Source organism: Zingiber officinale, chromosome 2A (assembly GCF_018446385.1).
Source record: "Zingiber officinale cultivar Zhangliang chromosome 2A, Zo_v1.1, whole genome shotgun sequence".
NCBI lineage: Eukaryota > Viridiplantae > Streptophyta > Magnoliopsida > Zingiberales > Zingiberaceae > Zingiber > Zingiber officinale.
In genome coordinates this window covers 174,380,158-174,406,818 of record NC_055988.1, presented here as the reverse complement: position 1 = coordinate 174,406,818, position 26,661 = coordinate 174,380,158, and the positions used below count along the sequence as shown (strand labels likewise).

Sequence of the window (26,661 nt, the reverse complement as noted above, 5' to 3'; positions counted from 1 at the left end):
CAAAATTAATTAAAGGCAAATATAAATACCAAGTGTTCATGCACAAAAGGTGGCTGGCTACTTTACTCCTTTATCTTTTATCACTGACAGGCTAAAGAGTCGTGTGCTCTACTGGAAACATCCTTATCATCTTTATTTATTTATTTTAAATAAAATAATATATAAAAAACAAATGTATATTTAGTTTAGAGCAAATCTATTTTCGTTTTTTTAATAATTATTATATAATTTTTAAAATCTCTCTTAGGCCACCGCTGGTTATTCGTGTAAGCAACAAAAGCGTGAGGAAGCTTCCCTTTATCTACGCCTCGCCTCCTCTTCCATTACCCGTCGTCGGTGATCTTCTTCCTTCGTCTTTCCAACGAAGCCATGGATTCGCTCTGCCTCTTGGCGCTCTTGTTGCTTTGCTGCTTAGCAGCGGCGGAGGCTGAAAAGCAGACTTACATAGTCCACATGGCGAAGTTTCAGATGCCGGCGGCCTTCGTGGAGCACGGCGACTGGTACGACGCTTCGCTACGGGCTGTCTCCGACACCGCTGAGATCCTTTATTCGTATGACACTGTTGCGCATGGCTTCTCCGCTCGGCTCACCGCCGCGGAGGCTAGCGCGCTCGAGGGGCTACCTGGTGTGCTCGGCGTCCATCCCGAGGTCCGTTACGAGCTTCACACCACGCGCACGCCGGAGTTCCTCGGCATCGACCACGGAGAGGGATTCGTCCCCCAGTCCGACTTCAACAGCGACATCGTCGTCGGGGTGCTCGACACCGGTGTGTGGCCGGAGCGCAGGAGTTACGACGACGCTGGGCTCGGCCCCGTTCCTGCCAGCTGGAAGGGCGCCTGCGAGGAGGGGAAGGACTTCAAGGCCGCCGACGCATGCAACCGGAAACTCGTCGGCGCGCGGTTCTTCTCCAGGGGGTACGAGGCCACCATCGGCGCCATCGACGAGACCAAGGAGTCGAGGTCGCCGCGGGACAACGATGGCCACGGTACACACACCTCCTCCACCGCGGCGGGATCGACCGTCCCTAGCGCCAACCTGCTCGGATACGCCGCCGGCACCGCCCGTGGCATGTCCACTCGCGCACGCGTCGCCGTGTACAAGGTCTGCTGGCTCGGCGGGTGCTTTAGCTCCGACATTCTCGCTGCTATCGACAAGTCCGTAGAGGACGGTTGCGGCGTTCTGTCCATGTCGCTGGGCGGCGGCACGGCGGACTACTTCCGTGACAGCATCGCCACCGGGGCTTTCAATGCCATGGCTAAAGGGGTTGTTGTTTCCTGCTCCGCCGGCAATGCGGGGCCCTCTGCTTCAACACTCTCCAACTTGGCGCCGTGGATCACCACTGTCGGAGCCGGTACGCTGGATCGCGACTTCCCTGCCTACGTCGTGCTAGGCAACGGGAAAAACTTCAGCAGCGTCTCACTCTACAGCGGGAAGCCGCTCTCCTCGTCGCCTTACTCCTTCATCTACGCCGGGAATGCCACCAACGCCACCAACGGCAACCTCTGTATGCAGGGGACCCTTATCCCTGAAAAAGTCGCAGGAAAAATTGTCCTATGCGACCGCGGCATCAATGCTCGAGTGCAGAAGGGCTTTGTTGTCCGTGACGCCGGCGGAGCCGGTATGATCCTCGCTAACACCGCCGCCAACGGAGAGGAGCTCGTCGCCGACGCTCACCTCCTCCCTGCCTCCGCTGTCGGGCAAAAGGCTGGAGACGCCATCAAGTCTTACCTATTCTCAGATCCGAGCCCGTCGGCCACGATCGTATTCGGAGGGACCAAAGTCGGAATCATGCCGTCACCGGTGGTGGCAGCGTTCTCCTCCCGCGGTCCGAACGCCGTCACTCCCGACATCCTGAAGCCAGACATCATCGCGCCGGGCGTGAACATCCTAGCAGCCTGGACAGGGCAGGTCGGCCCGACTGGACAGGCGGCAGATCCGCGGCGAACGGAGTTCAACATCATCTCCGGGACCTCCATGTCGTGCCCCCACATCAGCGGCCTGGCGGCTCTTCTCAAGGGGGCGCACCCGGACTGGAGCCCTAGCGCCATCAAATCTGCCCTAATGACCACTGCCTACGCCGCTTACTCCAACGGCAACGGCATCCTCGACGTCGCCACCGGCCACGATGCCACGCCCTTCGATTTCGGCGCCGGCCACGTAGACCCGCCGAAGGCCCTCGACCCCGGCCTCATCTACGACATCTCGCCGGACGACTACATCGATTTCCTCTGCGCCCTAAACTACACGACCCTCCAGATCGCGAGCGTCTCCCGTCGGCCCAACGTCACCTGCGACGCCAGCAAGTCCTACGCGGTATCCAACCTCAACTACCCCTCATTCTCCGTCGCATTCTCCACGGCGAGCAGCTCCGAGGCGCAGGCGGCGACGACGGTAAAGCACGCACGCACGCTGACCAACGTCGGCTTACCGGGGACGTACAAGGTGACAGTCACAGCTCCAGCGGAGGTGAAAGTGGCGGTGGACCCGCAGGAGTTGCGCTTTGCCGCGGCGGGGGAGAAGAAGAGCTACACGGTGAGCTTCTCCGCGGCGTCGCAGCCTTCCGGATCCGCCGCGTTCGGCCGACTCGAGTGGACCGACGGGAAACACGTCGTCGCGAGCCCATTGGCCTTCACGTGGACCTAAAGATTCGCGACTTAAAGCAGCCACTCGTGATGTACGGTCCTGATAGGCCAAGCGCCGAAGCATATCAATAAGCTGTGGTGCTTTAAAACAAGAAACGAAAAATGTTCTATGTTTGTGTGCGTTTTTATTAACACGCTTCATTTTAGAGTTCAAAACTAAGCTTTCTTTATCGTCGCCGTTTTTTTAGAAACCCATAAAATATTCATCTGCTAATTTATGGATATTTATTTATCGAGAAGACTCAACTTCAAAGAGAGAAAAAACTAAAAGTGAAGGTTGTTATTGTTATTAAAGCTTTGTTTGTTTCATCATTACAAAGCATGAAATTTATAACTTCATAGACTTTAGTTGCCTAGAAAGGCGAGCTCTTGAACGTGCCGTGGCCTACGCTTCTAAAAATTCCATTTCGCCGCTTGCTTTAATTGGCTTTACTGTAAACTTCGTTTATTTCTGTAAATATAATTTTGCGGCCCTTCAAACTTGTTTTGGGGCCGCGTGAACTTGTTGCACCGTTCGAGAGTGGCCAAGAGCACATGCGCATCACGTGGATCTGACGCTGGTATAATTAAACTCTACCCTTATCACTGTCTCTGTCTTTATCGATGTGGACAATTTTTTAATTATAAAAATAAGAATAATATTTTATAAAATATTTTGTTACTATTTTTCTGTTGACTAATTTTAAAATTTGTCGGTTTGATATTTTGACGTGATAAATACGGGTATTATACCGACGGTGAAACTTTGAGGAGCCATGTTGCAATATCTGCGCGCCCCACGTACTACCTCCTTCGTCTTGTAGTAACTGGCCACGTCAGCAGATCGGTCCTTCTCGTGAATTAAGTCGTGCGCTCCTAGGGCCTCCGCGGAGCATCGGCGTCGTGCTGTGCCTTGTGATGAGAGTTGAGCGGAAGAGCAGGAGTCCGAGATCTGCTGTTGAGGTTTGAGATGATCGTCTCGGCTCTTCTGACGTCGGTGGGGATCAATTTTGGCCTCAGCGTCCTCTTCTTCGCCCTCTACTCTGTGCTCCGGAAGCAGTCTTGCAACGTCAAAGTCTACGCCCCGCGGCTCGTGGCAGAGGGCCGCGCCCGACTCCGCGGCCGGTTCAGCATCGAAACCTTGCTGCCTTCTGCCGGCTGGGTGCGTAGGGCATGGCAGCCCACCGAGGAAGACCTCTACAACTCGTGCGGCCTCGATGGAGTCGTCTTCAGTCGCATATTCGTGTTCAGGTTCATTTTTTCTTATTAATTTCTTCTCATATTGCATCAGAATCGTATTTTGGTGTATTTTGGGGCATGTTGGTTCGTTTTAATTCTATTGAATTATTGTTTTTTTGAATTTGGTGCAGCTTGAGGGTTTTTTCTCTTGCTGCAATCATAGGAATATTCGTTCTCCTTCCTGTTAATTACTTGGGCGATCACCTTCGGAATATCGACTTTTCTGATCTTCCCAACAAGTCTCTTGATTTGTTCACTATCTCAAATGTGAAAGATGGCTCTAATTGGTAAGCTCTTTTTACATAACAATTTTCTTTCGATTCTCTCTTGCTGTACATTTGGGTTACATTTCTTCTACTCAAGAGCAGAATCATTATGCAGAAGTACAAAGATACAAATTCCTATGGGAATAGTGAGATAACTTTATCCTAGGATGAATAAGCACTCCAGTGGATAGACCGGCATGGTTGGTGGAAATGAGCTTCATGAGAAGCTTCAGTTAGGATCCTCTCCATTCGATAGGGTGCTGAACTTTGAAAGATGCATGCTATTTAGATGCATGTGAACGGAAAATGAAGGTCCAAAGATTATTAGGTTAAAGCTAGGGCCTCCGTGATTGAATAGTTGATTAGCCTAAAGGGGAAAGCACCAAGTTATGAGCTTTCGACTAAGGATACTTTACACTAAAAAAAATCCGAAATATTATGGGTCAGTTTATTGTTATTATCTTGATAGTAGTAGCACATTTAAATGCTATCATTTACAAAAAATGTTTTGATCACTGGATTCAGTGTTTGTCTTCTTTACTTTCTAGTAATAATCTGTCTATTATGATGAATTTTGTGGATAAATGGTACCTGCTAAGCCATGTAAAATATCTATAGTCTACTCCATTGTAATTGATTATGTCAAGCATGATGCTTTGAGACAATGAATTTTAGCTGGTGTGCAACTCAATAGGTAATGATAAGCTAGCAGTGTATGCTCACATTTGTTAGATGTTTCAAATGTTGAACAAGAAAACCCCTCCAAATAATGAATTTGATTATATTATGTAAGTAACAAATGTTTTTGCACTTATTCTAAATTGGACTGTGTTTATCAATTGTAAGTTTTTCTTGTCTTTACTTTGTGTTTCCTGGTAAGATTTACCACATAATATACACATGTACTTGATAATGCATTTGTCATAGAGTGAAAAAGTATACTTAATTTCTTTTACCCTTTATTGTGGAAAAATGTACTATTTATGCACATCTGTCAATTTTTCAACATTCCAAGTGACTCTATTCTGTGATTCTATGTTTAACTCAGGTAAATCTTAGATAATGGTATCGTTTTACATGACAACTTTATCTGGCTAAATTATTAATTTTTATTCTTAATGTTTGTTGAAACTTGAAACCGGCTTGCCATTCAGATCTTAAAATTCTTCAGCAAACTCCCATGGGTTTTAACTTTTATCTTTTTTTTTTTTGGATGGCTCAATATGAAGCATTTGTATTGTTCTCATTATTTGGTGAGGCCATGTTTGTTAAAGTTAAGAATTTGTTGGCAGGTTATGGTGTCATTTTTCTGCTGCATACATAATAACAGGTGTTATGTGTTACCTTCTGTATGCTGTAAGTGTTGCTTTCACTGAATTGCTTGACATACCCTTTTCACTTATGAAAGTTATTTTTCCTGATAACTCCATTACATATATGTATGTATCTATCTATGTATATCTATATCAATCTATCTATCTATATATAGATAGATGATGGATTAAAGGTGGAACTGTGGTCGATAGGTTCTTCATATTTATGTTTATGCTACTTGGTAAAGGGTTAACCTTCTTTAAATACTCATGTGCAGTACTCTTTTGTTTTCTCCTGCAGGAGTATAAATATATAGCAGAGAAGAGGATTGCTTACTTTAATGCTTCAAAACCACAGCCACAACATTTTACTGTCCTTGTTCGTGATATTCCTTTGCATGCTGGGAATTCTTTAAGTGACACTGTTGAAGCATTTTTTACAGAGTATCATCCATCAGACTACTTGTCCCATAGTGTGGTTTGCCGAACAAGCAAGCTTCAAGGTCTCATAGTAAGGAAAAAAAAAGTTAAAAATTTGATTGATATCAATGGGTTAATTTTTTTACCCCTCTAAGATACTCTGTTAAATATGTTACAGAATTGTATAATGAAGACTGTTCAATTTTTTAGTAGTTTGTAATTCTTATCATGGGAGCTCATCACAAAGAGAAGTTCACAATACTTGGTCATTTGTAGAAGTAGGGGAAAAGGAACAATGCATTGCATCATTATTGTGATAATTACATGAGAATTTATAGATTCATGATAAAAGTCTAATGTGAGGCTCACCCACTTGGCTAATAACTCCATTACCATCTAATCCAACATATTATATTAACTAGGAATGTAGAATAGGGCATGATCACAATGAAACTAAATATAATATTTGCATGAAAGCTAAATAAAACTTAAGGGAGCACATAGCCAATGATGCCTTCAATTTCTGACCCACCAATACATGGAATTTTTAGTTCTAAACAATGCTAGAACTCGAAAAATGTTCATTGGTAGTGTTATGATAGTCCGAAAACTGCTGAAGCCCATTCATTTAATTTTATTTCGTGCAAGGATGCGCTTGATGATGTAAGACTGCCAAAATCACTGTGCACTGTTAGAATACATTTTAGATTCTCCTTCTGTAACGACTTTTGATTATGATCTGCACCTTTTGTTTCATTTTCTTATCTTTAGCTCTACTATTCATATTTCTAGTGTAATGACATTGTACAAATTGCTTTGCAGACAGATGCTGAGAAGGTTTATAGGAAACTCACCCACCTGAAATCAACTTCCAGTTCCTCACAAAATCAAAATCATAGTGGCTTCTTTGGGATGTTTGGAAAACGTGTTGATCTTGTGCGTGATTATTCCAAGAAATTGGAAGATATAGAACAGAATGTCAGATTAGTGCAGTCAGACTCACGGAGAGAGGTACAGCACTTCTCTACTGAATATCAATGCACCCGTATGATTATTGTAATCACATTTTAAAGCAGGGTTAACAAGTGTTTGTTTAATTTGCTAAACCCACCCTTGTGTTACTACATTTTCTATTGCATGTTTGTCTTTCTCCTCAGGTTAATTTGAATAATGCTATTCCTTGAGTCTTCTTAGGTTGTTTTACTTTCATTTCATATAGTTTACACATTAAGTTTTACTGCCAGCTCGGAGATGTTCCATGCAAGGTTTTAAATACTGTTCTCATACCAATCTTTACACTTTGTTGTATTGGTATTATGCTGGTATTGCAAGCAGTATAGAGACCCACTCTTCCCTTTTACCCAGAATAGAAAACATCAAGATTACTCTTCAGTCCAGCAGTGCAGCTGGTACTGACCACTACCAATAAGTAATTTTCATTGGACTTATATGGATAGAGTATATCCATTTTCATCAACAAAGATGGGGCTTTGATCTACAAATACAAATCATGCTGCATGAGTTGCTTCTAACTAAATCAGAACCTTACTCTGTGGTGACCCATGCAAAATATTTACTAACATCTAGTTAAAATTTTGTGTGTTCATGGTGAGTCTTCCTCTGTGTATCCTTTTAACGGAAGCTTATTGATTGAACTGGCATGCAGAAAATGCTTGATTGATGCCCTTTAAGCCTTTTTTTTTTTTTTTCATTTATATGACCTAACAGAAATGGAGACTTTATTCAATTATACATTCTGTCCAAATATCTTCAAGTGAAACTTTTTGCTTATTTCATTCTGTTCTAACTTGATTTTCTTTAAAAATAAAAATTTAGGAAGTCCCTGCTGCTTTTGTTTCCTTCAAATCTCGATATGGTGCAGCTAAGGCTCTTCACATCCAACAATCTGTCAATCCCACTGAATGGGTGACAGAATGGGCTCCTGAGCCTCGTGATGTATACTGGCCCTTTTTCTCTACATCGTTCATGCAAAGATGGATTTCCAAGTTGATCGTCTTTGTGGCATCAGTTCTATTAGTAATTTTGTTCCTTTTAGTGGTTGCTTTTGTTCAAAGTTTAACTTACTTGGAGGAATTGGAGGCTTTGTTTCCTTTTTTGGGGAAGATATTGAAAATGTAAGTAATGTTAGCTAATCATTCTTTCATTATAGTGCTATTATTGGATTCTGTGTTTGCCTATATATGTTCTTCCTTCTAGTGAGAAAAGTTAATGGCGTATCTATCCTTATGCTTGCCCTAATACTGTTTCTTGGATTTCTAGGCATGCAATTTAATCCCACTCTGATTTGTTGAAAGAGTGATCCCATATGGATCCAATAATTACAAATATGTCCTAGATCTGTCTTGATACTTCTGTCCATGCCCACCAGTTATCTCCTCTAACATCCTATGCCTTGTGGATTGAGGCTCACTATGGTTCATGAAAATTCCTTTATTTGGTGATGCTGATATGATTGATTATAATACTCCAATGGCAAATGCATGGATTACTCATGAATGACCATGAGGGTCCTTACAAGTTAGCTTGAGATCATTCTGGTCCTGCCAATGACCAAAACTGAAAAGGGTTTGACTTGATTTCTCACCACTACATGCTTCTTGTGTAGAAACCAAGATGTCTTAATTCTCCATCTTACATGCTCCTGTAGTATTGAAACCCATGATGAGGCTTCTGATTAACTTAATTTAATCAATCGGGCACCTAGAAAGTGTTTATCCAAATTATTTGAAGGTAAGTCGTGACGAGTCTCCAATGCCCATTAGTTAGGATTTTCTTTCTTTCAGAGCCTCTGCAACTGTAGGATGCCTGACCCCAATAAAAGATAGTGGAGGGACAAGGAATCACCCAATTGCATGATTAATCCCATTCAAGCTTCAACCCCTTGTTTAATTCTGATTTCATTAAAACTTGTGGGACATTCTGAGAGCTTTTTCTGTGGGGCTTGGATGTAAAGCTGAGGATTCAGTTTCCTTTAACTGTTTGTTTATTGATATGGCTTAACTATCTGATAGATTTGCATAGTTAAGATAACATACCTTTCTCAGATGTTTACATTAGGCATCCTCTGTCCCTTTATCGTTTCTCATTTTACTAGCGGAAGACTGTTAATCTATGGGTTGCTAACTAAATAATCCTTATGAAGCTTATTTCTCCCAAGTAACATAGTAACACCTTTTAGATGGGTATATCATACAGTTAAACTGAAAGGGAGTACTAATCAACTGTTACTGCTGCTTTCTGGTCGATTGAGCCATATTATAAATTGAAACTGTCTATTTTTTTCTTTGAATATTAATATATGTGGAAATTGTATACTTGCAGAACTGTCATCAGTCAGGTTGTAACAGGTTATCTACCGAGCCTAATTCTTCACTTGGTGGCAGCTCTTGTACCACCTATAGTGAAGCTTTTCTCTGCAATGCAAGGATATGTTGCCGTTAGTCAGATTGAGAAAAGTGCATGCAAAAAAATGCTTTTGTTTACAATATGGTTCCTATTTTTTGCAAATGTGCTCACCGGATCAGTTACAAGTGAAATAGAGTTTTTATTTGATCCAAAAACTATTCCTTCAAGGTTAGCTGTTGCGGTGCCTGCACAGGTAAAAACATTACACTTGTCTTGAAAACATCCATTTTGTAGTGATGCTTTTTTACATTGGTTAGAAGGTTCACATTTGTTTCTAAAATAATTACCATAATTGTCATTCTGATATCATAAATTCATAGTAGTGTCATATAGATCTAGACTGATTTCCACCAAACTAATATACTATGATTGTTGGATAACTTAATCTATGTAACATAAATTTCTAGAATTGCAAATTAATTCCAACCAAAAATTTGGAAAGGAGTTAGTGAAAGAATAATAGATGGAACTAGAAAACTAATTTAGTTTTATGACCGGAAGATCACCTATAGATGCTATATTGGTATCTATTCTCAGTGGCGGATCCAAACAAAAAAGGAAGAGGGTGCTCATAGAAGGGAGCTGGAACTTATTTTCCTTCTCGCTGCCTCTTGGACTGTAACATACTTGTGGAATTTTTTGGGAGCAAGGAGCTGCTCAAGCACACCCCCGCTCGCCCCTAGATCCGCCACTGTCTATTCTATAAGAAAATTGTTAACGTAGAAAAATTTTAGATAGAGTTCTAAACAACTATTTAGGTATTTCAAAGATTAAAATATATAGTACTTTTAACAATGTGATAAAAAGACATGTATGATAATGTATAATAATTAAAATTTCTATAATTATTAGGTTTACATCAAGTATTAGCCATTGATTTAGTTTCTTTTCTTTACATTAGTGCTGGATGAACTTATTTGCCATGTTCAAGATAAACGACATTGGTGTATGTTATTTGCCAATAAATGATAATAGGTGAGGGTACAAATACAATAAAACTTTGAAGCTTGAATTGTCAAGACAAACTTTGTTAAGACAAAAATGGATGGTTAAAACAAGAGAAGCTTCTATGTGATCAAACCAACATTGATGAAGATATAAACAATGGATGGTTGAAATGAGAGAAGCTTCTACATGATCATCATTTATATACCCCTTCGGCTAAGTGTTGGGCTGTTAGAAAACATGTACGAAGTTAGTATGATAGAGAAGAAAATTTTAAGATAAATTTGTAGGCATGGATTATGTAGATAGGCACAAGAAGTAAGGGTGAGCAAAAATTTAGTAAAACCGAATTAATCGAACTAAACCAATCGAATTTTGAAATTCGATTTTCTTTTTTTTTTAAAAAAAAAAATCGGTTCAGTTTTTGGTTAATTTTATTCGGTTTTGGTTTTAAATTTTGTAAACCGAATGAGAAAATTAATTTAATTATTTTTATTTTAAAATATAATTAATTAAATAAAATCTTGATTTTTTTAGTTAAAACCAAATAATGTTTTAAAAATTTGGTTAATTCAGTCAAAAAATAAATAAATCGATATTTTATCGGTTCGGTCGATTTGCTTTTTGTAGAAAAATTCACTCGGTTTGGTTGGTTCAAAAATTTTTTGTTTGTTTGGTTTTCAGTCTATTCGGTTTAGTCGGTTTGGTTTTGACCGAATACTCAACACGTTAACAAGTTATCCTACCATTCGATGACAACGATTTAATTTTTACTAATTGCAGTTTGACATTAGTATAAGTTGCATCAAGAGAATTTAGCTAACAATGAAACTTACTAAATTATTTACTTGTTTTCCAGGCTTCATTTTTCATTGCTTATGTGGTAACATCATGGACTAGTTTATCTTGGAAACTCAATCGTACAATCCCTCTTATCAGTGATTTCATTTCAAGGCACTGTTGCAGGAGAAAAGATGACAAATTTGAAATACCATCTATCCCATACTACAGTGAAATACCAAGGATTCTATTATTTGTGCTTCTTGGGCTCACTTACTTTCTTTTAGCTCCAATGATACTGCCATTTATCTTGGTTTTCTTCTGCATCGGTTACATTATCTACAGGAATCAGGTTAATGGCGCATACTATATGTCCAAGCTTTCTCTTAATATAATGTTTCATCTACCATTTTTTTTGTTATATTTAGTTCTGTGTACCAATCCACACCATGATAAAACCATAGTTGTCACTTAGAGGTGGTCAGCCAACATCAACAATGGTTACTCTTGTGATAAATGCAAGTCCATATTACAGTGAAATACCAAGGATTCTATTATTTGTGCTTCTTGGGCTCACTTACTTTCTTTTAGCTCCAATGATACTGCCATTTATCTTGGTTTTCTTCTGCATCGGTTACATTATCTACAGGAATCAGGTTAATGGCGCATACTATATGTCCAAGCTTTCTCTTAATATAATGTTTCATCTACCATTTTTTTTGTTATATTTAGTTCTGTGTACCAATCCACACCATGATAAAACCATAGTTGTCACTTAGAGGTGGTCAGCCAACATCAACAATGGTTACTCTTATGATAAATGCCAATCCATATTACTTCGTTTAAATTGATGAATGAATATTTTGATTGATTTCTGGAGTCGTAATTTCTTGCAGCTGTTAGATGTTTACCAACCCAAGTATGACACAGGCGGCAGGTTTTGGCCTGTGGTGCATAATTCTACCATCTTCTCTCTAGTACTGATGCATATCATTGCAGTTGGTATATTTGGAGTGAAAAAGCTACCCGTTGCTGCAATCCTAATTGTGCCTCTTCCAGTGCTTACCCTCTTGTTTAATGACTATTGCCGAAAGCGATTCCTTCCTGTTTTCCGCAAATTCTCGGCCGAGGTATGTTCATATTTCGCGAGATCTATTGCTTTTTTCTATGTATGCTCTTGTTCTAGTTCAGGCTATAAAATTTACATAAATAATGTTCCGACTCAATAATTGAAGAGTGAAGCAGATATCTTCACATTTAAATTTGTTTCACCCTTAACAGTGGCCATTTTTTTCTTGGTAAATTGTATTGGTGTTAGTCGATGGACAATAGTGCCTCACATGGTTCGATTTTTGTTTCCGTTAAAGTACTTTCCCTTCCTAGCAACTTCTTTAACTGAGAAAAACATACTTAGTTTGTCGGGTCTCTTGTTATTGCTTCTAGACTTTGATAAAAAGAGACAGAGAAGATCTGAGCGAGCCAGCAATGGCTGAGTTCTTGGACGAGCTTGTGACTGCATACCGCGATCCAGCATGGATGCCTATTCATCATTTGAGCTCGGATGGTGAACATACTTCTCCCTTACTCTCGTGAAAAAGTTCAAGAACAAAATAGGATCCCGGCTTCTCATTGCTATTCGGAATGTAGGCTGTCATGGTGTTTATATATGTTTTCCATTTGGCAATTATTGTACTAAACAATCCTGCTGTTCATGGCTGATTGCCATTATGTATAATCATCGTGTTCTTGTAAACATATTTTTGATTGTCAATAAGTTGTGCCTTTAGATTATATTTGGTTCTAGACAGAGGAGTTTAGTCCAAGATATATGAACAAAAGAATATTAATAATATATATTTTTTTAAAAAAGTTCTAGAATATTAAAATGCAATTTTATAAAAGAATGGATTTCTATTGAAAATTTTATAACTAATTTAGTAGAAATGTCCTTTTAATCATAATAAAAATAAAAAGCTCACCGACACTAATAAATAGAAAAAAGTAATTACTAAGACGTATTTTGATTATTATTATTATTTTTAAAACATTCTTGACGATTTTGGACTTTGCATACAATCTTCATGTTTAAAAAATTTTGTTTTCACTCCCTGTATGTAAAGTATTACTTGTTTCAATTCCCTCATGCAAATATTGATACCTAAATTGTTCCTCAGATTTTTTAGGTACAAAAAGTCCAAAATTGAGTATAAAAAGTTCAAAAACGAGTATAATTCTTCTTAAAGTCAGTACTTTATATTAAAAATCGAATATATTTTCTATCAAAATTATCCCTCTTATTTTTTAGGTATAAAAAATCTAAAAATAAATATAATTCTTGTTAAATTCAACACTTTACACTATAATCTAGTATTCTATATTAGGATCTAGTATATTTTCTATCGAAATTAATCCTCATATTTTTCGGTACAATAGTTTAAAAATGAGTATAATTCTTATTAAATTCGGTACATTAAATTAAAATTGAGTATATTTTGAGGTGAAAAAAGAAGTGTACTCAATTTGATAGAAAATATACTAGATTCTAATTTAATATACTGAATTTAAGAGGATTTATACTGATTTTTAAAGTTTTTATATCTAAAAATATCATGGACAATTAGATAAATATATTTGACTGGGGAATGAAAATAAAAATTTTCATGGATAAAAACTACATACAAAGATTTATTTATCAATGGGGACTGCATGTAAATTTTCCCATATTCCAACCGGTCTAATCTCGCGGGGCCTACAGGCAGACAGCTCCATATCACCTGGCAACTGCACCAGGCTGTCTTCTCTGACACACAGTACAAAGAACACAGGATATATATTTATAGATATAATTAATTAATTATTTAAGGCAAAGTAAAGTAAAGCAAAGCAGGGATTTACTGCAACAATTTAACTCTCGTCACGGTCACACCAAAATAAAATCTAACAAAACAGTTGGAAATCCCAAAATCCATCAAGATCCACACAACATCACAATAACAAATCAACAATTGCATACACGCAATATCGCCGATCAATTTCAGCTACAGCAGCCGGAGCAGCAGCTTCAGGAGCAGCGAGACGGCGATCGCCGCCGGGAGAGGAGAAGCGGCGGCAACAGCGGCGGAGGAGGAGGAGGCGGAGGATTTCTTGGAGGAGGAAGGGGAGGCAGGCGGCGAGAGGGGCTCGACGTTGATGCTGAGCTTCATTCCCTGGTAGCAGTAGCCGTAGCTACAGATGAAGTAGTATCGTCCGGTGTGGTTGAGCTCGAAGGCGTAGCTCCGGCCCTTGCTGTAGTTGGAGATCGGGTTCGACGCGTCGCACTTGTCGTACGAGTCCTCGTCCACTCGCACAATGTCCGCCGATTTCGGCTGATAGTAAAACACTACAAACACCGACCAACCGACCGACCGACCGACCAAATTAAGCATTCATTAATTTGAAACAAAACAAAACGACGACGGCGAGGATGAGGAGGATACCGAGCCAGTCGCCGACGTGGAAGGGGCGGTGCTTCTTCTCCCAGACGGTGTAGTTGACGTTGGGGATCCAGCCCTTCTCGTCGCCGACCGTGAAGCGGTTGAACGCGTCAATGCAGGGGAGCTGATGGCATAGGAAAAGCAAGAGACCCAAAGGAGCTGCTGCTGCTGCTGTGGCTGTTAGTTTGCAGATCTTGGCCATGTCTCACTCACTCTGCTCACTGCTAGCTATTCTGTGTGTAGTCTGAGTGAGAGCAATGGAGAAGAGAGGAGAAGAGAAAAAGGGGAATTAAAAGCGAAAGGAGACAAGATGGATTTTTTTATATTTATTTTTTAATCTTTGCAGTAAAAAAAGTGAATCACCTCACAATCTATTTCAACAAATATCTATATCGACGAGATCAATCCATAAAAATCCATAAAGGTAAAGTATATATCTTTCAAACATATAGTCCATCACACAGTGAGTGAGTGAGTGGCTGTGTGATAGGGTTTGAGGAGGAGCAACGGGGCAACATCCATCACATGGCTCTTGCAGGAGCTGCTGCTTTGGACAGTGGCAGTGGCAAAGGGGAGTCACATGACTAGATGCTTCTCTCGCTCTCTCTTGTGTCTTTGTTGTTTTCCGATAGGGCAATTTGAAACCCAAATCTCATAGAGGGGGCCTTTCGTGGTGATCTCGATAGGATTTGGGATCGAGATTTTTTTTTTTAAAACCAAACTAAAATTTTGAATTGAACTTTCTAATTCGATCGATTATTTCAATTTAATCGAGATTTTGCTCATTGATCCAATAGCAAACGTAACTTTATATGTATACCATGAGGGGGAGTGAAGTTTGATTTCACGTATTGAATTGTGGCACTTGTCTACACCAATACATGTATTATTATTGAGCTATACTATCTACTATCATTGAATTGTGGCACCTACCTACCTAATGTATTAATGTACAATATAGCTATATTATGACACCCCAATCTAATTCTTTGAATTTTATGGCATTATTATTATTATTATTATTATGACACTTACCAACCATGCCATTGTATTTTGCAAAATTAAAGATGAAACATGTGCATGATTGAAGAAAGTTTGATGTAATTTTTTTTAAGGGATCGATTCAATTCTACAGAAACTTTCACCGACTATTAAGATAAATTAGAAAGTGCTTACATTGAACGACTCATCAATCCAAATTCTTAGGTCATCCATCCATTTAAAAAGAGTTGAGATAACAATAGTTTTTATGGGATTAGTTTGATAGACATGTCTAAGTGGAATAGTTAACCTTGACGTGAGTGTTATATTATGTTCAAAAAGATGAAATATAAATATATATAAATAATCGAGTAAAAAAATAAAATGAAAAAGCATAAATACCACATAAAGAATAGCCTAGTTATAAATACTTTCTATTTTTTATTCTCAGATCAGTGATCAAGAAGAACCACTCGAAACAAATTACCATCCTTGCTATTCATCCCTGAATGTTTCACAATTGTTTAAACAATTTTCCACGCACTTCATTATGATCTCTTTTCTCCAATCTTCCAAGTGTGGAAAATCACAATGATCGCCGTATCTATCATAATACTATCACAAGAAAAGAAAACAAAATCAATAAAACTGTATAATGATTGAAGAACACGAGAAGAACATTACCAATAATCAAACTCAATGCTTACCATTTGCAAATTTCATTTTTCAAATTTTTTGTTTGGTAGTTCTTGTAACTTAGTTTCACCCTATGAGTAGTTTGAAACTTGAAAGGAAGCCATTACCTCCAATATTTCAGCAATTATTTGTATGATACTTTTTGGTTCTTCAAGCTCTTGAGGGTGCTCGACTTCTTCAATTGCCTTCATCATCTCATCTGCCGACGGCAGCTTCCTCTTTCCAGAGAGCACCTGAGCTATCCATCTCGCTTGTGACTCAAAAAATCGAAAGATGATAAACTGCAGCATTAATTAGTTAATATAACATCTGTAAATGGCACATATACAGTATAAAAGAACATCAACTTCAATACACAAAATGATCTTTTGACAGATTAACTTTGGATCAAAAGTATCACCTTGTTTGGAATCCCAACAAAAGAAAGGGACGGCGCAAGGGAGGGAGGAAATGTGTGTTCATACAAAGGTCCAATTCTTTTCTCATCCACATGGATGACTCCTTTGGTGTCCAGGAATGGAAATGAATATGAATACCTACAATCAAAAGAGAACTTGCACGACAATTCGTATTGGATTTTCGAATCAAGTGTTGATCTTAATTACCCAGTACAGTAGAGAATCGTATCGGCGACTACACTTGAACCATCAGCAAATACAACAGTTCCATCTTCACAAAGCAACTCAATCTGCAACATGTGTAGTGCAGTCATTTAAAAATCTGAGACCAAATCACAGCTGATATGATTCATGCCATTATTGTTGAAGGAACTAGATTAACATCATTCGATTTGGTCAGATTTCCCTTAATATAATATCATCTATGTATTCATTGTTTGTACTAATTGTCATTGTCTTCATGCTATCGATCGAAGACAACAATATCTACTGAACTCCTACAATTACCTCTTGGTGCCAGAGCAGATGTGCATACTTGGCCACAGGCATCACTAGTTTCTCAGGGATTTCGACTTGTTTAGTACTTATATGGACTTCCTTGGCTACATGAACAAGCTCCAGAGCAATCTCTGGTCCACTGATTGCACCACCAACGACCACCACCACCTGCAAAATTTACAAACAAGTAATGAATTCAATTTCAGAGGAGAAATGTGTTTATAAAAAAAGGGATTATTCTCAATCCTCTGCAATAGATCAAAGAACAACCTCATCTTGGAATGGATCTGGGATTCTGTAGGCATGGCAGTGAAGCTGCTTCCTCTTCCACTCCTCCATTCCTGAGGAGCACAGAAGAAGAGAAGGTAACGACAGAGTGGCGAAATCAGGTAAAGAGCTTAGTGATCATACTTTACCCCTGATTTTTGGAAGCCTGGGCAGGGAGAAATGGCCGGTGGCGATGACAACCGCATCAAAGATCTCTTCCACCAACTCACCCTCATCAGTTCTCCTGTCCCTTGATCTCACAATCCATTTGCCAGTTTCTGCCGCCATGCCGACGTGGACTACTTCCGTGTTGAGCCTGATGAGCTCGGTCAACCCGAAACACCGGGCGAAGTCTTTGAGGTAGAGGAAGAGCTCGCGGTGGCCGGGGAAGTCTCTGGTGTCTCTTCCTTCGACGGGAGTGAACATGAAATCGGTGAACTCCATAGAGGCTCTGGGCGAGTTGAGGCGCAAGGAGGCGTAGACGCTGCTGTGCACTGTGGCGACGCCGGCGCCGACGTCTTGGTAGAGCCACTGGCCGCCGAGGTCGTGGTTCTGCTCCAGCACGACAACAGAATGCCCCTCCCTGAGGAGCTCACGGGCCGAGACGAGGCCGGAGGCCCCAGCGCCGACGACGCAGACGTGCTTGGACGACTGCAATGTCTCGACAGCCATGGCCATCGATTATTGTCTGCTCCGTTGAGGAAGCAATGCTCTAATTTGTAGGCCGTAGCCTGTAGCATGCATGTGGTGAATGGATTATGGGCCCTGATTTCCCCTTGTTCTATAAACTTTTTTTTAATTATATTAATTAACAAATAGCAACTCGAGATGCACGCTCCTTCAACAAATAATTCACTTGAATCACAGTTATATATAATGCCTCCTCGTGAACCCAAACCAATTCTGAAAGAGCAGATTTTTGCGAGGATCAGGGACTGCCCTGATCAAGTCTGTGATACTAGTTCAAATCAGACTGGAAGAATTATATGCAACAACGGAGGGAAAAAAAGAGAGTAGATTCAAAGGGCAGATTTTGTTGTATCAGCTTGCCAAGTGCAATTTTGATCTTGGAACCCAAAATCGAGCAATCGACCAGCCGATTCGTGAGCTACGCCCATGTCGTCGCTCCACCGCCTGCCTGGAACGTGCATCGCCTCGTACCCCTCCCCCTCGAACCACCGCTCCCGCTCCAGGTGGCGACAAAGGGGGAGCCGTCGGAAGGGCGGCGACGAAGGCGAGGTCATGATTGCCGGAGAGGTAGATTTGGCGCGGAAGGGGAGATAGCGGGAGGGGAGGGATATGAGGAAGTAAGCCGATGCCGTTTTTGTGAACCTGGTGAGAGATACATTTTATTGAGGGCTGTAAATCAGAATTAACTGACTCACATTTCTTTTAACATTAATATTTATTATTCACGAGTTTCATAATCCATTTAAAATTATATCATATTAAATAAATATATTTAAAAAATTTAAAATAAAATCTTTAAATATTATATCTTAAATCATATTAATTAATAAAAGTCAAATCAAAGTATTAAATAACTAAAAACAATTTCAAAACAAACAAATAATTTTATATTATATATACAAGTTTAAAATATAAAAATTTTAAATAATAAAATAAACTGAGAGTTCACACCATCTAAACAACCAAATTGAAATCAAACTGACCTAAACCTCATTTTAAAAAAATAAATTTAAACCATCATTTTAATAATTTAATTTATTTTAGACTTGATTTAGTTCAATTACTTTATTAAATAAGTTTAAATATATATAATTTTGTCCGACTTACTTGTTTACCATCCTAATTTTATTAATATTTTTGATAAAATTATCCTTTTACAGAAGATAATTAATGTTGTTATTAACATTTTTTTTAAAAAATATGGATATCAAAAAAAAAATATATCCCAATAATAAATGCATAAGGAATCAAAAGGCATCATTATTTATTGTTTTATTCTCACTTTATTGATCAATGACTACCTAAATACCAAAGGTACGAGAAATATTTACAGAGATGGCTAATTGGGTATCAACTTTGCAAGAAGAATCACTTGAAGCAAATTACCATCCTTGTCATTCATCCCTGAATGTTTCAAAATTGTTTAAAGAATTTTCCAAGTACTTCAGTACGATATCTTTTCTCCAATCTTCTATGTGTGGAAAATCACAATGATCTCCGTACCTATCATAATACTATCACAAGAAAAGAAAACAAAATCAAGAAAACTATATAATGAATGAAGAACACAAGACGAACATTACCGACAATCAAACTAATGCTTATCATTTGCAAATTTCCTTTTTCAAAACTGTTGTTTGGGTAGTTCTTGTAACTTTTAATTTGATCCCTATCTGGTTTTTAGGTTCACCACCTACGAGTTGTTTGAAATTTATAAGGAAGCCATTACCTCCAATATTTCAGCAACTACTTGTATGAAATTTTTTGGTTCCTCAAGCTCTTGATACCGCTCGACTTCTTCGATTGCCTTCATCATCTCATCCGCCGACGGCAGCTTCCTCTTCCCAGAGAGCACCTGAGCTATCCATCTCGCTTGTGACTCAAAAAATCGAAAGATGATGAACTGCAGCATTAATTAGTTAATATAACATTTATAATTGGCAAAGATACAGTATCAAAGAGCATCAACTTCAAACACAAAATGATCTTTTGACTGATCAACTTTGGAGCAAAAATGTCACCTTGTTTGGAATCCCAACGAACGAAAGAAACGGCGCAAGGGAAGGAGGAAATGTGTGTTCATACAAAGGTCCAATTCTGTTCTCATCCACATTAATGATTCCTTTGGTATCCAGAAATGGGAATGAATATGAATAGCTACAATCAAAAGAGAAGTTAGGCAACAATTCCTATGGAATTCAAAATCAAGTGTTGATCTTAGTTACCCAGTACAGTAGAGAATAGTATCGGCAACTACACTTGAACCATCAGCAAACACAACAGTTCCGTCTTCACAAAGCAAATCGATCTGCAACATATGTAATGCAGTCATTCAAAAATCTGAAACATATTCATTGGAGGGCATAATCATTACGTCATTGGCCCGGGGCTACAACTGATATGATTCATACCATTACTTGTTGAAGTTTATCCTTACTCAATTTGGTCTGATTTCTTAGTATCGATCAGACCAAATAATATCAGGAAATAGGGTTATCCTTACTAATTATCATTGTCTTCATGGTATCGATCGAAGGCAATAATATCAACAGAACTTCAACAGTTACCATTTGGCGCCAGTGCAGATGTGCATACTTGGCCACAGGCTTCACTAGTTTCTCAGGGATTTCGACGTTTCTAGTACTTATATAGACTTCCTTGGCTACATGAACAAGCTCTAGAGCAATCTCTGGTCCACTGATTGCTCCACCAACGACCACCACCACCTGCAAAAATTTACAAACAAGTAATGAATTCAATTTCAGAGGAGAAATGTGTTTATAAAAAAAGGGGATTATTCTTAATCCTCTGTTGTTTTAACTATTTCTCTGTGGCTGCAATAGATCAAAGAACAACCTCATCTTGGAATGGATCTGGGACTCTGTAGACATGGCAGTGAAGCTGCTTCCTCTTCCACTCCTCCATTCCTGAGGAGCACAGAAGAAGAGAAGGTAACAGAGTGGCGAAATCACGTAAAGAGCTTAGTGATCATACTTTACCCCTGATTTTTGGAAGCCTGGGCAGGGAGAAATGGCCGGCGGCGATGACAACCGCATCGAAGATCTCTTCCACGGACTCACCCTCATCAGTTCTCCTGTCCCTTGATCTCACAATCCATTTGCCAGTTTCTGCCGCCATGCCGACGTGGACTACTTCCGTGTTGAGCCTGATGAGCTCGGTCAACCCGAAACACCGCGCGAAGTCTTTGAGGAAGAGGAAGAGCTCGCGGTGGCCGGGGAAGTTCCTGGTGTCTCTTCCTTCGACGGGAGTGAACATGAAATCGGTGAACTCCATGGAAGTTCTCGGCGCGTTGAGGCGCAAGGAGGTGTAGACGCTGCTGTGGACTGCGGCGTCGGCGGCGGCGGCGGCGGCAGAGACGTCTTGGTAGAGCCACTGGCCGCCGAGGTCGTGGTTCTGCTCCAGCACGACGACGGAGTGGCCTTCGCTGAGGAGCTCACGGGCGGAGACGAGGCCGGAGGCCCCAGCGCCAACGACGCAGACGTGCTTGGACGAATTCAACGTGTCGAAAGCCATGGACATCGATTGTCTGATCTGGTGACGAAGCAGACGTGCTTTAATTTGTCGCATGCATGTGATTTCCACTAGACTTTTGGTTCCACTATAAATATTAACATAAATTAATTAACTTTAAGTAAACAGATAAAACAAAGATGACACACGAATTGGCATCTCATATATCTTCTGGAAAACCATTTTTATCGGCACTGAAGCTGTGACACAAGAATTGAATAAAGCTGGGAACAAGAACTAGCGATATAGCAGCAAAAGGAAGACAACAGCTAATAAGAACCATAGCAATTTACTTGCATTTGACTAGATAAAATTTGATAAAAGTGAGCTGACTTCTTTCACAGGTTTTGTTTTCTGTAATCCAGCATCAACTGCTATCAATTTGCATGGAATTAATCCTCCCTTCGGGATCTAACAAGTTAATTACAGTCATAATACCTCCTCGTGAACCCTAAACCAATTCTGAAAGGAGCTTTTTGTGAGCATCAGGGACTTCCCTGATCAAGTGTGAGAAGCAAATTCAAATCAGACGGGAAGAATCATATGTAACAATGGAGGGAAAAAAAGAGAGTAAATTTTGTTACGTCAGTTTGCAGTTTTGAACACAGAACTCAAAATTGAGCAACTGACTTGCCGATCCGCGAGGTACTCCATAGGATTGAATGGTCGGCCCAGCGTCAGTGCAAAACCGGACGCCCGTGTCGCCGTCCCACAGCCTGCCTTGCACGTGCTTCGCCTCGTACCCCTCCCCCTCGAACCACCGCTCCTCGCGAACTCCTCCCAGGCGGCGGAAAAGGGGAAGCCGTCGGGAGGGCGCCGACACAGGCGAGGTCGTGATTGCAGCAGAGGAAGACGTGGCGTTGAAGGGGGCAGCGGGAGGGGAGGAATAAGAGGACCTGAGGAAGTCGATGCCCTTTTATATCTACTTGGCGAGACAGATACTCAAAGTGATCCAACGATCGACCTCCTAACTCGAATTGGCTTATTGAATAAATTTAAAATACATATAAATACATATAAATTAAAATTCCAAATCTAAAATTAGATTTAATAAAAATACATAAAATTAAAAGTGATGCTCGAAAATTATAATAGTATATTGTAACATAGGCTCTCTTGTAAAAAAAAATTAATTTAATTTTTTATATTAGATATTAAACTGATAAAAACATATGTTACTTATACTTTCTAAAATTTTCCGGTCCTAATATATTTAGAGCAACTTATCTGTTCATGGACGATACATATTTTTTATATAAAAATTAACTTAAAAATTATTAATAGGACTTAAATTTATTTTTGTATGAAAAAAATTAAAAATTAACATAATTTAATTTCGACGATCACCAAAATTAATTATTAATATTTAAATAGTAAGATGTGGTGGGATTAGTTTGATAGACACATCTAAATGCAACGAAGGAAAAGAATTCACTGATCACATATAGAAGTGAAATTAACAGGAGTAAGTATATAATTTTGTTATGCTAATGAGTCACTCATGAACACCTATTGTTTAATATTTAGACTAAAGATTTTTTTTTTAAATATAATACTAGATGTCCATGCCCATCCATATGTATGCGGAAACCAACTCAAAATTTTTTTAATAAACAACAATGTACCAAGAGAAAACCGATAGTCTGCAGATTCTTACGTGAGCGACCATAGATGACTTCCAATGTGGGCATTTACCATGGTCAAAAATTATTTTTTTTAAAAAAATATCTCTCTCATCTACATACAATAACTCTATGTTGATTTTTAAAACCTTGATGTTATTTTAAAAATCAACACCAAGGTATTACTAGTATTTAAAAATCAGCACCTAACACGACCTTGGTGTTGGAAAACTAATTTGTAAAAACCATCTCTAGTAGCACATTGATTTCTACAAACCAGTACAAAGGTGGTGTTGGCACCACCTTAGTGTTGGCATTTAAAAACTAGCACTAAGGTGGTGCTGATTTTTATAAAGATGTAAAAACCAACACCAAGGGTTTGTAAAAACCGCGCCCTATAACCTAAAACCAGCATCAAGCACCACCTTGGTGTTGGTTTGTAGAAATCAACACCACGTTGGTGCTGACACTATCAAATCAACACTATCCACCTTTGTGCTGGTTTGTAAAAACCAGCATCCAGTACCAAGGTGATTATAGTTTTTACAAACTAGTACCATCTTAGTAAAAATCAGTATCACCTTGATGTTGGATGTTGGTTTTACTAAGGTAGTGTTGGATGTTGGTATTTAAATAACAGTAAAATAAGCACCAAGGTGATACTATTTTTTAAAAATAAACATTACAATGATTATTGTATATAATCAAAGTAGAGAAAAGACATAATTTTATTTTAATTTAATAGGAAAGAGAGAAGTTGCTACAGATGAGAGAGAAATTTTAAAAAATAAATAAATTTTGACCACGTTAAACACCCACGTCGAATGTCGCCCATGGTCACTCTGCTAAGGATGTGCAGGATAATATTCTTGTGTGTGTGTTATAACCTAATAATAAATATTTAAGGAATCAAAAGCATCATTATCTATATTTTTATTCTCACTTCATTGATCAATGACAAATGTAAATAACAAAGTAGAAGAAAAACTCATAGAGATGGCTGATTGAGTTTTCAAATTTGCAAGAAGAATCACTTGAAGCAAATTCCTATCCTTGCTATTCATCCCTGAATGTTTCAAAATTGTTAATGCCATTTTCCAATTGATGCAGGATGTTCTCTTTTCTCCAATCCTCCAAGTGTGGAAAATCACATTGATCTCCATACCTATCATAATACTATCAAAAAGAAAAGAAAATAAATTCAAGAAAATTGTATAGTGATTGGAGAACACAAGAACATTACCAAAATTCAAGCTATTGCCTATCAGTTGCAAATTTCATTTTTCAAAACGTTTGTTTTGCTAGTTCTTGTAACTTTTTTGGTCCCTGTCAGGTTTTCAGTCTCACCTGAGTTGTGTGAAACTTGTAAGGAAGCCATTACCTCCAATAATTCAGCAATTACTTGTATGACATTTTTTGGTGGTTCCTCGAGCTCTTTAAGGCGCTGGACTTCTTCAATTGCCTTCATCATATTGTCTGCCGACGGCAGCTTCCTCTTCCCAGAGAGAACCTGAGCTATCCGTCTCGCTTGCGACTCCAAAAATCTAAAGGTGGCAAACTGCAGCATTGATTAGTTAATATAACATTTGTAAATGGCACAGATACAGAAAGAAGAACAACTTCAGACACAATAATCTTTTGATGGATTAACTTTGGAGCAAAAATGTTACCATGTTTGGAATCCCAACGAAAGAAAGGGATGGAGAAAGAGGAGCAAATGTGTATTCATACAAAGGTCCAATTTTTTTCTCATCCACATGGATGATTCCTTTGGTGTCCAGGAATGGAAATGAATATGAATACCTACAATCAAAAGAGAAGTTATGCAACAATTCCTATCAAATTCCGAATCAAAGTGTTGATCTTAATTACCCAGTACAGTAGAGAATAGTATCAGCAACCACACTTGAACCATCAGCAAATACAACAGTTCCGTCTTCACAAATCAACTCAATCTGCAACATATGCAGCGCAGTCATTCACAAATCTGAAACAAAATCACAGCTGATATGATTCATACATTGCTGTTAAAGGTGATAGATTATCTTTATTCAATTTGGTCTGATTTTTTTTTTTTTTCAAATTTCACTTAAAATAATACCATCTTTCTATTTTATTTTTTTGGGCTAATTATCAATGTCTTCAAGTTATCAAGACAACAATTTCTTCCCAACTCCTACAATTACCTCTTGGTGCCAGTGCAGATGTGCATACTTAGCCACAGGCTTCACTAGTTTCTCAGGGATTTCGACGTTTTTGGTACTTATGTGAACTTCTTTGGCTACATGAACAAGCTCCAGAGCAATCTCTGGTCCACTGATTGAACCACCAACGACCACCACCACCTACAAAATTTACAAACAAGTTATGAATTCAATTTCAGAGGAGAAATGTGTTAAAAGAAAAAGGAGATTATTCTCAATCCTCTGCTGAATTAACTATTTCTCTGCAATAGATCGAAGAACAACCTCATCTTGGAATGGCTCTGGGACTCTGTAGACATGGCTGTGAAGCTGCTTCCTTTTCCACTCCTCCATTCCTGAGGAGCACAGAAGAAGAGAAGGTAACAACAGAGTGGCGAAATCACGTAAAGAGCTTAGTGATCATACTTTACCCTTGATTTTTGGAAGCCAGGGCAGTGAGTAATGCCCAGTGGCGACGACAACCGCATCAAAGATCTCTTCCATGAACTGACCGTCATCAGTTCTCCTGTCCCTTGATCTCACAATCCATTTCTGAGTGGGCGTCGCCAAGCCGACATGGATTACTTCTGTGTTGAACCTGATGAACTCTGTTAACTCGAAACACCGGGCGAAGTCTTTGAGGTAGAGGAAGAGCTCTCGGTGGCCGGGGTAGTTCCTGGTGTCTCTTCCTTCGACGGGAGTGAACATGAAGTCGGAAAACTCCATGTACATTCTGGGCGCGTTGATGCGCAAGGAGGCGAAGACGCTGCTGTGGACGGTGGCAGTGGCGTCGGCATCTTGGTAGAGCCACTGGCCGCCGAGGTCGTGGTTCTGCTCCAGCACGACGACGGAGTGGCCTTCCTTGAGGAGCTCACGGGCGGAGACGAGACCAGAGGGGCCAGCGCCGACGACGCAGACGTGCTTAGACGATTGCAATGAGTCAAAAGCCATGGGCACCGATCGTCTACTCTGATGACGAAGCAGATGTACTTCATTTTGTCGCATGCATGTGGTGGATGGATTCCGCCTGATCTGTAAACTTTTTTATTCCATTAAAAGCAACTCGAGCTGCACGGCCCTTAAACAAATAATTCTGAAGGGTCTAGAGTTTTTAAATATATAGAGAGAATTAAAGAGGGAAATTACAAGAGCATACATTTGAGTTATTCGATAGAATTAATAACAGTTCTAGAGATCAGGGGAATGTGAACTTCCCTCCAAACATATGCCCAAGGGGCCTTGGTATGCTTCACTATGGAGACAAGGCTACCGGCATCGTAGACAATCGTCTTCAAAGGGAATATTATAGCAG

At 39.6% G+C, this 26,661-nt stretch overlaps 5 protein-coding genes and 1 pseudogene across 8 annotated transcripts; 2 read left to right on the top strand and 4 right to left on the bottom strand.

Moving 5' to 3' along the window:
* The first annotated feature begins 248 nt into the window (after positions 1 to 248).
* Positions 249 to 2,798, top strand: LOC122043397 (subtilisin-like protease SBT1.7). Its single transcript, XM_042603984.1, has one exon. The coding sequence runs from the start codon at positions 370 to 372 to the stop codon at positions 2,641 to 2,643; it is 2,274 nt and encodes a 757-aa protein (XP_042459918.1). The 5' UTR covers positions 249 to 369; the 3' UTR covers positions 2,644 to 2,798.
* Positions 2,799 to 3,483: 685 nt separating this feature from the next.
* On the top strand, positions 3,484 to 12,801 carry LOC122043396 (CSC1-like protein HYP1). 2 transcript variants are annotated; one of them, XM_042603983.1, is made up of 11 exons: positions 3,484 to 3,872; positions 3,992 to 4,147; positions 5,419 to 5,482; positions 5,741 to 5,950; positions 6,682 to 6,870; positions 7,696 to 7,994; positions 9,202 to 9,478; positions 11,090 to 11,323; positions 11,628 to 11,666; positions 11,907 to 12,140; positions 12,454 to 12,801. In XM_042603983.1, exons 1-11 carry the CDS (start codon positions 3,592 to 3,594, stop codon positions 12,601 to 12,603), a joined length of 2,133 nt encoding a protein of 710 aa, XP_042459917.1. In that variant the 5' UTR covers positions 3,484 to 3,591; the 3' UTR covers positions 12,604 to 12,801. The 2 variants fall into 2 exon arrangements, with proteins under 2 accessions (XP_042459917.1, XP_042459916.1); XM_042603982.1 differs by lacking the exon at positions 11,628 to 11,666 and having other exon boundaries at positions 11,090 to 11,362.
* A 1,083-nt stretch (positions 12,802 to 13,884) lies between these two features.
* LOC122043394 (mavicyanin-like) lies at positions 13,885 to 14,767 on the bottom strand. The gene is made up of 2 exons (XM_042603981.1): positions 14,487 to 14,767; positions 13,885 to 14,389 (listed from the first exon to the last, which is right to left on the bottom strand). The coding sequence occupies exons 1-2, from the start codon at positions 14,683 to 14,685 to the stop codon at positions 14,049 to 14,051; spliced, it is 540 nt and encodes a 179-aa protein (XP_042459915.1). The 5' UTR covers positions 14,686 to 14,767; the 3' UTR covers positions 13,885 to 14,048.
* A 1,115-nt stretch (positions 14,768 to 15,882) lies between these two features.
* LOC122043388 (flavin-containing monooxygenase FMO GS-OX-like 9) lies at positions 15,883 to 18,636 on the bottom strand. Its single transcript, XM_042603974.1, has 7 exons — positions 17,473 to 18,636; positions 17,327 to 17,397; positions 17,066 to 17,224; positions 16,766 to 16,848; positions 16,561 to 16,696; positions 16,268 to 16,441; positions 15,883 to 16,079 (listed from the first exon to the last, which is right to left on the bottom strand). Exons 1-7 carry the CDS (start codon positions 17,999 to 18,001, stop codon positions 15,960 to 15,962), a joined length of 1,272 nt encoding a protein of 423 aa, XP_042459908.1. The 5' UTR covers positions 18,002 to 18,636; the 3' UTR covers positions 15,883 to 15,959.
* A 640-nt stretch (positions 18,637 to 19,276) lies between these two features.
* On the bottom strand, positions 19,277 to 22,420 carry LOC122043384 (annotated as a pseudogene).
* Positions 22,421 to 24,066: 1,646 nt separating this feature from the next.
* LOC122043385 (flavin-containing monooxygenase FMO GS-OX-like 8) lies at positions 24,067 to 26,388 on the bottom strand. 3 transcript variants are annotated; one of them, XM_042603968.1, is made up of 7 exons: positions 25,781 to 26,387; positions 25,635 to 25,705; positions 25,353 to 25,511; positions 25,039 to 25,121; positions 24,837 to 24,969; positions 24,548 to 24,724; positions 24,067 to 24,342 (listed from the first exon to the last, which is right to left on the bottom strand). In XM_042603968.1, the coding sequence occupies exons 1-7, from the start codon at positions 26,352 to 26,354 to the stop codon at positions 24,223 to 24,225; spliced, it is 1,317 nt and encodes a 438-aa protein (XP_042459902.1). In that variant the 5' UTR covers positions 26,355 to 26,387; the 3' UTR covers positions 24,067 to 24,222. The 3 variants fall into 3 exon arrangements, with proteins under 3 accessions (XP_042459902.1, XP_042459903.1, XP_042459904.1); XM_042603969.1 differs by having other exon boundaries at positions 24,200 to 24,342; positions 24,514 to 24,724; positions 25,781 to 26,388; XM_042603970.1 differs by lacking the exon at positions 24,067 to 24,342 and having other exon boundaries at positions 24,498 to 24,710; positions 25,781 to 26,388.
* Positions 26,389 to 26,661: the final 273 nt, after the last annotated feature.